The 15,098-nt window shown below is 28.2% G+C and overlaps 1 protein-coding gene across 2 annotated transcripts; it reads right to left on the bottom strand.

The window, feature by feature from the left end:
- Window positions 1–233: 233 nt before the first annotated feature.
- LOC123306114 (extended synaptotagmin-2-A) lies at window positions 234–14,739 on the bottom strand. Of its 2 annotated transcripts, none has more exons than XM_044887996.1 (20): window positions 14,575–14,739; window positions 14,358–14,484; window positions 14,104–14,301; window positions 14,003–14,044; window positions 13,797–13,937; window positions 13,268–13,344; window positions 12,732–12,798; window positions 12,396–12,662; window positions 11,620–11,790; window positions 9,209–9,297; window positions 4,857–4,905; window positions 3,664–3,753; window positions 3,356–3,601; window positions 2,993–3,145; window positions 2,824–2,923; window positions 1,766–1,979; window positions 1,355–1,447; window positions 1,202–1,298; window positions 917–1,060; window positions 234–838 (listed from the first exon to the last, which is right to left on the bottom strand). In XM_044887996.1, exons 2-20 carry the CDS (start codon window positions 14,463–14,465, stop codon window positions 749–751), a joined length of 2,436 nt encoding a protein of 811 aa, XP_044743931.1. In that variant the 5' UTR covers window positions 14,466–14,484; window positions 14,575–14,739; the 3' UTR covers window positions 234–748. The 2 variants fall into 2 exon arrangements, with proteins under 2 accessions (XP_044743931.1, XP_044743930.1); XM_044887995.1 differs by lacking the exon at window positions 9,209–9,297 and adding an exon at window positions 8,852–8,949.
- Window positions 14,740–15,098: the final 359 nt, after the last annotated feature.

Raw genomic sequence — 15,098 nt, 5'->3', positions numbered from 1 at the left:
CCTACAAGAAATTTAAGTAAAAATATTTATTAATTTTAATCTTTTATTGAATTAAAAATAAAAATTTTATTAGTCAATAGGTATGTCAATATATATACAAAAGTTCGGGGCAATGAAATATCAATGTCAGAAACTAATAACAAATAATCAAAATTTAAAACATACATATATTTATTTATTCAATGTTAATAATATTCAACAACATTAATAATATATTATATAAATTTGTTAATCATTCCTGTAATTAGTGGCATTAATTCGTATATAAAAGCGTTAAGAAATCACAAGCAACAATTACACCGATTTAGCCAATAAAGGTAATTGTTTAATAAAATCGTGTTTAATAAAACTATTAATTGACTCACTGATTGACTCGAAAAATGGAGAAACGTTGCGCAAAGAAAATATAGCTTAACAGTCTATTCTCCTTATTAATTCGACTTTGAATGTCCCAGGCATTACAAAAAATTATTGTAAAGTAATCACACGTGAGATATTTAATAAAATTTACCATTGACTTGAATTTCGATTGTAACAGTAAAAAAGAAAGAAAAAAAACATGAGTCAATTTAAAATAATATTACAGTTGACTTGTTTTTGAGACATGCAATAGCTCAACAATTGTCATAACATTGTCGTATTTTATTTAATAAAACATAAAAACGTAAAAAAAGTGTAAATAAATTGATCAAAATTTTATTATTTTTAAAAATGAGATTCCGAAATCTTCTTTTTTGGTATTATTAATTTAATCACGTATACTGCTATATTCCGCATACAAATCAAACCAATCAGTTAGTGCTTGAGTAAAATCTGATTTTCCTAAATCGATAATTACCTACAAACAAAAATTAAAATGAATAAAATGTTAATTATTGTGACCTTTGCAAGTTTTATGTATTATAAAAATACTCACTTGACCCATTATATTATTTCCAGAAGAAAATATACTCTTTTGTGTTACAACAGTAATTTCAAGTTGTTTTGTTTTTAATTCACCAGGTGATAGCGTGTATTCAAATGATTCATCAAATACAGGATCACAATTATCTTTTATCACCTGAAAATAAAAATATTTCCTTTTAAAATATGCTTAAAACACTTACAAAATCTGAGAATAAAGGACAAGTTAATTATTTGACTCTCAAAAATCGAATGTATGATGTTTTTGTTTCTAAATGTTCGTACAAAATTTACTTACATTTGTTTTTCGTTTACTCTCTTTGGCTCGCTCTGGTAACAAGTATATTTTAACATACGGATCTGGTATATTACTTGGATCTTTTTGTGGTAAATTCCTAAAAAGAAATTTGCTATAAAATTGGATCCAAAATCATTTCATGATTCCACTTACTTAATTTTATGAACAATGACAATTAACTTTTGACGTTGAACACTATAGCGAATTGTTAATTGAATACGCCCTAAACCTTCTTCTCCAGCATCACTGCAAAACAAAAATAAATATTATATAAAACAAGTGGGCAATAAATAAATATTTGAAGAAATAGTTTCGCGCCTTAGTTATCGTAACTTTGACATATTGCAACAATCTGGCTATTATGTATTAATGAAAATACTGTTTTACGAAATTAAATTATTTTTGTATTACTTTTTGTAAGATTAATGTTTATTTGAAATCAAGGTTCAAATTGAATTCATTAAATTACCTGGTGTGAATTAGTCAATGTAGATTCCGGCTTGGTTGAATAAGAAAGTTTTAAATTTATTTTGTACCATTCCTACTGGAATGCAATATACTTACTCGATGGTTGTTTGACGACGGCGTAATGAATTGTCGGACGGATTGGCTTCAAAATTCGATGTCTTCTCTTGAATAATTAACTCTTCGGTACTGTTTTGATTGTCTGATGATGATTCTTCTGGTAATGTCATAGTTGATGGAGCACTACGTATAGAATCTTGTTTGCGTATATTTTCAAATTTACGATTTGGTGTAGAAGGCGGTAAAGTTACAACTAAAAAAAATTTTTTAGTGTTACACCATTGCATCAAAAAAAAAAAAAAAACAGCTGGTATTTATGACTGTAAATGATTAGTATCAAAGTAGCTAGTAATTTTGCCTTCTACGATATTGTGAACAAAAAAAAAAAAATAAACGGAGTAGAATTTTTGGTATTTATTCGAATTTTTTTAGTCCACCCCCTGGATCTGGACTTATCATTGATTTAATTGGCTAAGAAGACTTGTTCCCAAAAAATTGCAGGCCCTCCCTTGGCTTAAAAGCTGGTGCCCCTTTTGATTGTAATTATGTACTGTGCATCATATTATTCTCTTAGATGATAGAACTGGTCTCCATTTTACTCGTCTATAAGAATAATTTGTCTATACCAATTATTACAATACAAATTATGTCAGAAATCCTTCTGAGAAAGGTCTGAACCAGGAATCTAGTTATAATTTCGAATTTTCTATAGAAATAGGAAAGAAATCAATGATTATCCAAGTGTTCTAAATTGATGTGTAGGCAACTAAATTACTGCCACCATCTCTACGCATTCTTGAGAGCAAACAAGAGTATTTTCTGAGTGATATATGGCCAGTCATAACTTAATATTTCTGATGCTGCAGCCTGACTGTCTACTACGAGAGATATGAATATTAAAAAACTTACATAAAATGAAACATGGTTTAGTTAAAAAAAAACTTGGTAATGCTTAGATGTTTGATAAGTTTGTAAGGGATGACTTGGATCATAATCATACGATGTGGTCTTTAAACTCAAAATCTGCATTTTCAATATTTATTTTAATTAAATTAAAAAAAAAGAAATAGAATACTTATATTTTCCTGATAACTTACCAGAACTAGCTGAAACGGTTGAATCACTTCGTATTAATTTACTTGTTGGATCAGCAAGATCCCCACCACTGTCCAATTTAATTTCTGGGTATTTTAAAAGCTATTAAAATTTTAATTTTTGATTAGTGAAATAAAATATTAATACAGATTTTTCTATTAAGACACTTACGTGTAATTTCATGGCTATTACAATTTTACTATCAGGACCTGAGCTATGTAGAGTAAGTGGTTGTTTAACAATCTCTAAATTTTCTTTTGACAATAAAGTTGAAAGATTATATTCCATTTCACCAACACACGATCCAGTTTTTTGATCCATAATCTGCAAAGGGCAAACATAATTTTTATAAAAAGAAAATTAAATTGAATATTTAAAAAAAATTAGCCAAATTATCCATATAAGTTTCTATTTTATTCTAGTTAAAGACGATGATTGTCTATAACAGAAGATACCCACATAATTTTTTTAAACTTTTATTTATACATCCAAATTCACATCATTATATGAGTGAAATGAGAAATTATCAATTACCTTCAATGTAAGTGTGTCAGTTTCTGGGTTTGGAACTAAAAATGTAAAACCACGTTCCCATACAGGACAATCTTCCCGCATTACAACATCAGTTTGCTGGGTATTTTTTCCAACTGATAATACTGCATATGTATCTGGTTTGCTTTTCCCACGAGCTTGTGGTAAATTTTTAGCTGAATCTATATAAATTGCTAATAATGCTGTACTTAAATCAGTTATTCGTAATTCTTGTGTTTCTTTTATAGTCTAAAAAAACAAACTCGTTACAATAAAATTTATAATATTGTGGATATTAATAATTTACAAACCTTTTTCAAACATTCAGTATTATTTGACAAAGACAACCAGGTTAAACGAATGTGAACCATGCCATGTTTCGCTTGTTCCAAAGTTAACCACTAGTAAAAATAAAATACATTAATATAATTAACAGAAATAAACATTTAATCTAAGAAAAATTAATATCTAACATTATTATAATATTAAATCTAAAAGTCCACATTTCTTAATTTTATTGCTCTACATTGGTGTTTCTAAATCCATTAATATCTAAAAGCCCGCATTCCTGAATGTTGTTGCTCTACTTTGGTATTTCTAAACGACTTAATGAAATATTAAATGTGTTCAAACTATTTTATTGCATATTGATTAGATGATAGATTCAATGTATTTCGAAAATAAGTATGGTTGAACCATATAGAGAAACTGCTGATTATAATGGATTAATCGAAGAGGTGTATTATTGAGACAACGATGTGTAACAATACGAATATAGCAGTCTGGTCTTTAAATTTTCAAGTAAGTTTAGAAGCCAACAGCGACTTCGAGAAGATAATTTAACTTTTCGTTCTGCTGGCTGTTATTATTAGCTATGGTTCGTCGTAGTACTTCTATGGTCTAAGTGTGTCCCACCCCAGGATAGTCACTCTAACCTAACCTAACCTATCGTAGTACTCAGTCAAATTTAATTGGCGATCAATGATAGACAAATCAATGTGCAGGTTGTGCACAAAAGTGCTTTTAGAACGCCAAGTAAACGATATACATAAAAAAATAGAAATCTTAATACAGCAGCATTAAACATTCTTGAAGAAAAATCTGGGTTATTTCCCTTCATGTCCGCCAGAGTTTTATTGCTAAACCTAGATAATGCTCGACCTTATACAGACCAAATAGATATAAATTACCAATCAATTAGAAATTCGTATTGAAACTAAGGCCCTTCCGAAAATTCTACATTAAAGATAAATTTCAAGCCATTATAATATAGATATAGGCGATAGTGATTTTAAATCTTGGGTTTATAAATTTGTCCTATGAACTTAAGCAATGAATCAAAATAACCTTCGAAATATGAGTTAAATATTAGGCATCAATGCTATGGCATGCTTAGATCCAGATATTACGATTTTAATTTTTTTGTAGAAATTCTGGTGCTTTAATTTCTTATGCGAATATCTCCTGGCATAATAATTCATGCATTAAAAACTTATATATTTACCGTATCCAACTCTCCTTTTTCAACGACGGGTCCTACTTCTATCGTAGCTCTGAAATATTTCCAAAAAATATTGTATATATCATCACATAAAAATAAAATAAAATATCAAGATTTTAAGTTTAAATATAAAATATGTATGTACAAGTTAATATTGAAAGCACTGGCGTTGAAAATTAAGCTTTAAAGATTATAGCAAAAAAAAAAAAATACATAATTTAATCAACCAAAGGTGCAGACTTTGCATACTTCGTAGAAACAAATTTTAATTTATACGTTATTACAAACTATTATTACAAATTAATCAAACTGTAAATTACTTTTAGTTAATTGAAAATATATTTACAAAGTTCTATGTTTGTACGGTGCATATTTTAAATAATTTATGTATAAGTATTAAGTATAAATGATTATTTATTTTAAATTACATTGTGAAAATAATCAAAATAATTTGGCACCATTTTGTGCGATTTAAAAAATAAACTCTTGGGTTAAATTTAGACTAATATAGTTTAAGACTTAAAAATGACATTACAAATAATAAATCTTTTCTGGGAAAACTGTAAAATGTTAAATGAGACAAGATAGTCAATAGAAACATTATACTTAGCCAGTAGACAGGCTCTTGTTTTTAACATCATGCCTTAGGTTCTAATGCAAATGATGTATTTTGGTATAGTGAATTTACCAATTTAGCTTTTTTTTTATCTATTACTTATTTTTAGCAATAGATTTCTACACAAATAATTTACAAATTAAATTTGAAGATTACATCTATTTTAAGGCCTGTTTCCACTACCAAAAAAGTTTGTTCAAGTAATACCAGATCTTATATGGTGGAAATTAGCAACATTGATTTTGTTGCTAGTTTAGTTTCATATTAGTAAAATACTATAAACAATACAGATTTCATAATATTCATTCTATTAATTATTTTGGAGGAAGGCCATTACATTAATAAATCTTGGGAAGGGCGGCCCCATTAAATTTATAAACCGGATTTGACCTTCTTTCATATCATAAATGATTTGCGAGTCAAATTACATTTTACAAATGTTTCTCTGTTCGAGAGGGATCATGACCCCCATATCCTCCTTCTAGATCTGCGCTCGGCTTGGACAAATGTCTTTGATTATGGAAACTGGAAACACATACTAAGTTAAAGCACTAGTTAAATATATTAGCCACTCTTTGTGTAACTAATTCAAGCTTAATTACAAAAGCTGAGTTTACGTGTAATAAATAACCAAGTTACTGACAAATTGCTTTTCGATTACCAAGTAATAACATGGACATATGGAGTTCGTGTTATGTTAGTAGATCCACAAGTATAAGGTGTAAAATTTACAAAAAATAAATTGTAGTAAATTTTATTTTCTACAACTTTGCACATTACGATAATTTCAATTTTACTTATACTAATCAGGTGCAATCTTCAAATTAAAAAACGATAATTTACGAAGCTAGGTCGTTAATAGTACATAAGCCGGAACAAAAATTTTTAAGGGAATTTTTTATTCATTACTTTACGTTACTCTCTATAAAAGAATTAGAACTTAAACAATATACAATGAGAATTTCCCTTTAAATCTATAAAATCTGAACTTAATCCAAGGTTGTACAAATCGCACTTTAATGGTGGATAATTCTAGATGTATAGAAATTTTAAAAAAATATGTCATGCGACTATGTTCTATGTAAGTGTAATATGTTTTTGTTCTATTATCATATAAAATATGTGTGGTGTAATATCATGATGAAATGTCGTGAATCAATCACCTTCCTAAGTTGTCATCGGTACCAGTTCTATCTTTATCAAAAAGTTGTAGATGAATTTCAGTGTTCCTTTCACCACCCTCAAACTCCAGAATGCACTGCACGTTCAAACACATTGAAAAATTATTTAGCAACAAGCCACACATTAAATTGTGGTTAAATAAATAATTAGAATAAAGCGCGCAACGGCTATTAGCATAAAATTAGTAATCATAATTTAATTTTAATAAAATAATAGTGTGCATTATTTCTAACTGAAGAAATATTTATATCTTTTTCTATTTAATATTTAAAAATGACATTCACAAAATGGACATGTATAATTATCAATTTTGACACTAGATGCTAGGCTCCAGTAGTCACTAATGATTTAAATGAAATAATTTGAATGCAATTCAACGAAATTCTACATTTTAGAAATGTAACTAAAAAAGAAATTCGAAAAACTAGTGTTTAAAACCTTACATGTAAACTATTAATCACAATAATGATCAACAGTGATTAATACTGACACCTAGTGATAAAAATTAAAACACATATATGTGTGCGCATTTATGAGAATATGTCATTAAACACATTTGCGAAATATCAATTTTTAAAACTTGTGTAATAACAATAAATATACAACGTGGTAACCCAATACCCAAATAACAAAATACAGCGTAATATGGTAAAGCGATTTTTAACGTGAAATATATTACATACTTTCAATTAATAGAAGAAAAATTTTGCCAAAATACTAGTGGCCGTATTAAAAAATAAAAATCGCTTCGGAATTTATAATTAAGCGTACAATTTTATACATATGCTGTCTATACAGATGTAAAAATAGATCTTAGTTTTTCTGAAATAATGCATGATAAAGCTGATTTTCAAAAATACTTTATTTTAGGAATGTTCCGAGTAATTATTTGCAGAAAAAACTATTTGAGAAACTTGTCGGTTAATAGTTGGGCATAAATCGAATAATATTTTGATTTAAGTCTATATATGACAAGTGTTTCACTTATCAAACATGAATTTAATTTTGAAAATAAGTGAAAGTATATTTATTATTTCCCTCCTTAATAAATTGTCACTATTTTTTAAACTATAGATTTCTAAGATTAAATAAAATGAGATTGCTTAATAGATAATAGGCGCGTGATAGGCCTTTGTCCTGATGTCAATTTCAATGTATATTTCGTAAGGATTTGAAAATATGTGATAATTGATGGCAAGATCTGAAATACAAATTAAAATCGATTGATAAACATGAAAGATATAAGCAATTAAATAATTTTATCTATCATTTTCTTGCAAACAACTTTTGATTTGTAGTCTCTATGGCAGTCGCAAGCTGTGACGTCACCACGTGCTATTTCTCTCTCTTTCTATTTGTATCTTTAAATCCTTCATATTTTCGTAGTTTTTGATGTTATATAAAAATTGATTTAACTCGATCTTTTGGGTCGAAAACGAACGTCGATTAAGACAATAAAAAAATTTTAGGACAAAGGCCTATTATCAATAAGTAATAAGAAATATGTACTATAACTCATTTGTTTCAGCCCTTCACTGAACGCATTTCCTTTTGGTTGATCACATTGGTAGTGATTACTCGATATAAATAACGAAATAAATGGCGCTCCGGAAATTTAGTACCCCATATATCGAGAATTTATTTTGTTTGTTTAAGAAAATAATTCATTATCGATACATGAAGTGTACTCCTAAATGTATGGAGACATCGACTATTTCGCTATTTATAATGAGTAACTACGGTTATTATCGCAGGTATGCTATACATATGCTTAGGCCAGCCTTCTAATACTCAATAAATTAATTAATTTAACTTTACTCAATTAAAGTTCTTGTGTATAAAAAATTACGAAGAAAAAGAGAAATACAAATTATCATATGTTGTTTTTATTAAACTCGTGTAGTTTTTGTTTTTTTCATCCTATTTTATAAATACGTAGGTACTCGGAACATTTATTCAGCATATGTGAGAAAACTTTCCAGAGACTTAATAAGTCTACAAAACTTCGGTTTACAAGAAAAACTTATAGATTAATTAAGTATATAATCGTAATTTTTCCTGTAAAACGACAAAACATTTTCAAATTATTAAATCTCTTCACAAAATTATTCAAAAAAGTGCGTATGAATATAAAAAGAAGAGGACATTTTAAAATGTTTGAAAAAAAAAAACAAAACAAAAAACCCCTCCCATAAAATACCTGCCAAGGAAATCATCTTGGTTTACACCCAAAACCGCAGCATCCCAATCAAAAAGTTCAAATTCAACAATTTGCCCTTTTTGTGAAGAAATTAATGCCTACGTGTATAAAAAAATTCAACATTTGCATTAAAACATAATCGTGTGTGTAAAATAATAATTAAATTAACAAAAGCAAAATTGAAAAAACAGTTTGGAAACATTACATGCAAAAAAACTTAACATTAATTGCCCCCCAACCTCACCTTATTACATTACATAACTAAAGCATAGAATTTTTCTATTTATACACTGTTAATTGTCGATAATAATATACACTAGAATTATTTTAATTCATTAGTTTAATTCTGTTTCTCACCTTCCAAGCGGTTCATCATCTTTTGGACCGTCATCTTTATCCCATAAATGTATGAATATTCTTTGAGAATTTGAATCCATAATGACACTCTATAATAATTGTATTTAAAAATGTATAGAAAAAAAAATTTAATGTTTTTTTTTCTTTACTTGACTTATTAGTAGTCATTTCAAGTAATTAATCCTAAATTAGTCATTGTGTGATTTCAATTGATATAAATTAAATTCTATGATTAAAAAACTATTATTTTGTGAAATTGTTAAACTACATATTACATATCAACCCATACATGTAACCGAAATTATTCAAATATGAATACCGAATATAAATTTGCACAAAATGTGTGACTTTCTCTCAATTTAAAAGAAAACTGGATATATTTTACAATTATCTTTGATATAAGGAAAAGTACAACCTTTTTCAAAAATATCAACGGGTATAGTAGCTCACTGAAATAAGGTCTGGCTACGCGAATCTCAAAAAACGCGTTTAACTATTGGTCTATATACTATTTTTGAAATATTCGAAGAAAAAATGAACGTTTAAATATCAGTATGATTTATTAAAATTAGAAAAAATAAATTTAATTTAATTTTTCCGATCCCTAAAGATTATTTTGCAACAGAATATTGTCATGAGTATTCTATGAATTGTTAGATTATGGCATTGGATCTAATTAACAATTCATCGAAGAACCATACTATTTCAGTAAGATAATCTATGCTGAGATTCATGATGCACTTGAAAGCAAAGAAATATCACGGCCGAATTTTCAGAATAGAATGCTAATTCCAGATCCCATTCAGATTGAACACTGATGCGAAAGGTGGATGATGACATTGATTTCATCCAATTCAACCCTTCTTATTGGACATATGTTCCGATTGTCACATAGGGATACGTATGGGACAATCGGAGGCTCTAGCTATAGATTCTTATAAATTTGAATGTATATGTTTGAAATATTGGGATTTTTCCATATACAAGCTGTTTACGAATAAAATAAGCAGGTAGAATGTTCATAATGCAACTTATCCATTTACATTAAAAATAAATAGGGTTCTGAGTAGATCTTATGAGGTATGAATGTGAATTGTATTCCAAAATATGCTTGTAATTATCATTTTAGGGATTGTATCATTGCAATTGTTGTTAGAAATAATAGTTTTCAATTTTGGGAAAAGTTAAGCAAATTCAAACCGTTAGTTAAAGTATTATTTATTAATATACAAATGAAAATAAAAAAAGTATATAATGGATTCAAGTACCCAACGGAGGGTTAAACGTTAAAATAGTTTAACACAATTTGGACATTAATCTCTGATATTTAAACATTAATTTTTAGCGTCTTATACTTCCAAGTGGTGGTGAAATATCATTGATATTTGTGAAAATAAGAACGAATATGAATATAAATGTTAATAGTACCAAAAAGTAAAATACGAATTATTCAAAAATGACAACATCAATTTATGTTTTTACTGATAAATTAATTCTATGCGTATTTAGTGTCAAAGAGTCGTGTGTTTTGTACTGATAAAAGATACCCACTTTAAGACTGACAAAACAAACAAAAATAAGAAATAAAATAAAATCACATGCCTTGTTCCTATAAATCATCAGAGCAAATTTTTAGATAGCGTTATCATTTCAAAAAAAAAATAAAAAAATTTTTTAATTTGAAAACGAATAACAAAAAATGTAAAGACATTTTTTGCTGTTTTTCAAATATAACTTTCTCATTTACAAATTAACTTGGAAAATCCATCACAATAAGTAACAACCCGTAAATATTAAGTAAAATACTCGTGCATCCTAAGAATATTTATATTACAATGTACAATGTCCTTACATGTTTTGATAAAATAATTTACATTAGTTGGGGGCTAAAATATTTATATCAGATCAACCGAAAATTTTAACTGAACATTCATAAAAAAAGGGAATACTCCCATAACTTTTTGGCATTGATAAAAACGGCTACATTGTTTTCTGTTTATAGACATGTATATCATTTTACGGTAGTTTTATCTGGTAGCTTTTCTTTCTTTACGTGCACAATTTTTTGTTTTTGTGAAATAAGCAAAGCTATTCACGTAGCCAACCATAAAATTTACTGTTTTGACCAGATAACCAAATTATTGAGTGTTCTCCCTTTTTTAATGTTAGATGGGCACTACGATACTTTTAAATATACAGAAATCATAAAAATACATTTAATATACCGGAAATTAAGTTTATTTTGACCCCCAACTATTTTGGTAAGTTAATCTAATTATGGCTATTAAATCAAAAGAATGTATTAAATGCTTTTTGAAAAATAAAGAATTTAACAAGTGAAAAAAAAAAAAAACTATAAAAAATAGTTTAGATTGCTACGCACAAACAAAGGAGTACAGGTTAAAATTTACCTCAAACCAATGATCCCATTTTGGATTCACCGTATTATCAATTGCTTTAGTACGGAAGACTTGTGAACCAATATTTACAACAGCGTACGGATCTGACTTACCCTTACCAAGCATTCCAATATCCTTTTTCATTAAATGTTTTGCTTCAACAACATGAATTCTTAGTACACCCTAAATTATAAAGAAAGGACTGTAATAGTTAATTTTTTATTAAAAAATTTTGAATTAGTTTGGGTGTCGTTCAGTATATACTGTCATTAATAATACACCTCTCGAAATGGATCATTTTCCTGAAAATTGCAAAAATTGTTCACTAGATAAGCGCTAGTGGTACAAGTGGGTATAAACAGTTTTTAATATCCATAAAAACCAAATAGATATTTAGACCGAAATTCATAACTCTTACTTCCAATTTTCGCTCTTAAGTGAATTTATTATATTTCTATGGAACATACACGGCGATCATTAATTATTCAAAGCAATAAGATCTAGTCAAGAAACAGTAAGTTATCACTCGGAATTAATTAATGAATATTTATGTATTCAACATGTATATCCACTAGCACTGCCATCTAGTTTTAAATTGGTCGTACATTTCTCAGAAGAAAAAGTTCAATATGTATCGTTTTTCGACAACTCGACAATAGAAAAAAACTGTAAGTTAATAGAGGACAAGTGATTAAGTCTTAGTAGAATTCAATTAATAATAATTTTTAGAAAGGTGTACATGCTGACAGGCACCGAAACTAAAAGTTTTGTTAATGTTCAAGAAATACCTCAGGTTCTGGCATTTTTAACGAAATTAAATCAACACTATCGCTTAAAACAATTGGTAATTTATTTGGTAGCACCATCATCGCTGCAACTTGTTCAACAATAATACGTCGTAGCATGTCACCTAGACCAGGCATATCTAATACATCAGCAATACCAACTAAATCGAAATCAATTGTTGGATTATTTAAAAAGAATAATTGTACACCACCAACTAATGGAACTTGTGTGATTAATGGAGTCATTACTACGCGTAGCATACCATGTATCTAAAATAATAGAATATTTAAAAAAAATGATATTAACTTTGGCTAATCCGTTTCAGTTCTCTTTATTACCTGAAAATCTTTAATTCCGCCTTTGACGCCTTGTAAATAAAATGAGATATCGCAATCACCTGCATAGCTGTAAAGATAATTATATTGATTAAAAGGAATGATCGTTATTGGTATAATCTGCAGACATATTGGCTGCTTTTCGATATTTGTTTATTACAACATTTAAGATGCTTGGAAAAGGATTTAGTTATCAGATTAAATAGGTTGTTTTATTAATTATTTGATTAGATAAGAGTCTAGTCTGCTAAATTTTATTTATTTCCTGGATTTCTTGTATTAGTGGATAAAGACTCCATTCTAGGCTTGTGTAGGCTCACAATACACAGAGCCTAAGGTATAAATTGATAAATATAAATTGATAATAGTAAAAATTTAAATTAAAATATCGATAAAGACATTGGTACACAATTGTGTGTTAGTTATTTGGGGGGATTTGATCTGGGTTTTTCAAGTTTTTTTTCATGTAAATACAACTCACTCTGAAGACCGATTAGTGTACGAACACAACCATCCTTAAAATGTACATAATTACTTACAATAAATCAACATCCATAATTATTTCATTCCGTGAAGTGTTCTTTTCGTATACTTTGACTCCACCAATTCTTGGAGGCTAAAAAATAATAATAAAAATAATTGGTTTAATGAGTGTTGAACATTCTGCAAAATAGAGCTCAAAAGTCAGACTGCACATTAATCTTTCGTTGTGTTTTGATTAATTTGAACACATAGCCTATCCGTTGGACGCGTATAGTCATGGTAGAGACGGCTAAAAAATGGCTGTTATGACTAATTTGATATATTGAGAAATTGTCATTATTTTAACGTTATCTATCCCAAAATAAGACCTTGTTTAAAACATTAAAACCCAAATTCTCCAAAACCTCGTAACTTAGGTGAAATATTAGCTTTTGTTTAAAATGTAAATTTTTAGTTTTTTGATGCTAGGGCACATTTTGGAACTATTGTTCATGATTTTTCTTCTTCTCTATAACGACTTTCGACAAATTATTCAAATTTTATAGTTATATTTAGTGGCGTATTAAATAGTGTTAAAAAACTTACAATAGTTCCAAGTATCAATCGTTCGAACCGGAATCCATACATTTTATAAGCAACTAGTGCTTCATTCACTTTTGGTTCAATAACATCTTTTATTAAATTTCTTGCGTATTGATTTACATTTGGCCATAATTGTTTTATAATCTGAAATAATTTTGAAATTTCAGTCAAGTAGTAGAATGTAATTAAGGTATGGAAAAATATCTTACTCGGTTCAACCATTCAGCACGATCTACATCGGGAAAAAACACCTTAAAAGAAAACAAACTTAAGTACAAACTGAAAACATATTGAAACGTTTTTAGCTTACCCACGCTGGTAATTCATCAATTCTTGCAAGAATTACATCTTTTTCATTACTAAGAGCTGAAGCTTTTGCAATATTTCTTTTAATTTCTTTCTCTTTTTTCCATTGATCGCGAATTACAGATAATACAACTGGCCCAATTAGCCAAGCTACTGACCAGTTCATATATCCAATTAAGTATACGGCTCCAACGGTTGCAATCTTTGTGATAAATAAGTTAGAAAATTATTTTATCGAACTTGAATATATTTGTTTACCTTTTTGAAAGCACTCCAACCAGTTGACATAATCGATGATGACGATGTTCGTTTTACTGGAACGACCGCCTTGTTTGGGTCTTCTACCTTATTAATTTCTTCAGACATTTTTATTTTCTGTTAATGTCTGCAAGTATAATAAAATAAAAAAGTATTTTTCAATTTTGTAGTATAACCTAAATGTTCCTTATTGAACTGTTAAAAATATTTTACATACTATAACACAAAATCTATGTTGTCTTGTAATTTTCATACGTTAATTAATTTTCATAAAATTTTAATTGTGTTTTATAAGGTGTATGGGTTAATTTACATTATGTCATCAATTTAAATAAATTGCCAGCAAATAACAGATAATAATCAAATCACACCCTGGCGCTGCTACTAACTGAAGACAAGAATACAGAGGAGAGAAGAGTGAAGGTGAATGATGACCAATAATAGGTCCAGTAATGACTCACGAATTAATCGCGTCGCAAGCGTCTATTATTGTACAAATTTGCATTGATGTACGCATGCGTTTAATTAGCATCATTATAAAATAAATAAACAATTATGTATTGTTGAATATTATTGTTAATTGTTGTTGTTTTTTAAATCAAATTAAAAGATAAAACATCAAAATATTTTGCCTTAATCCGAAAATGATTTTAAACAATTTATAAGCCTAAGGAGGGGCATGCAAGTTTTACTCGCGAACAGGTACATGAGTTTTCTGTTGCGGAAAATAAAGATTCAAGG

The sequence above is a fragment of the Chrysoperla carnea genome, chromosome 1, assembly GCF_905475395.1.
Source record: "Chrysoperla carnea chromosome 1, inChrCarn1.1, whole genome shotgun sequence".
NCBI lineage: Eukaryota > Metazoa > Arthropoda > Insecta > Neuroptera > Chrysopidae > Chrysoperla > Chrysoperla carnea.
This window is presented reverse-complemented; position numbering and strand designations above follow the sequence as displayed.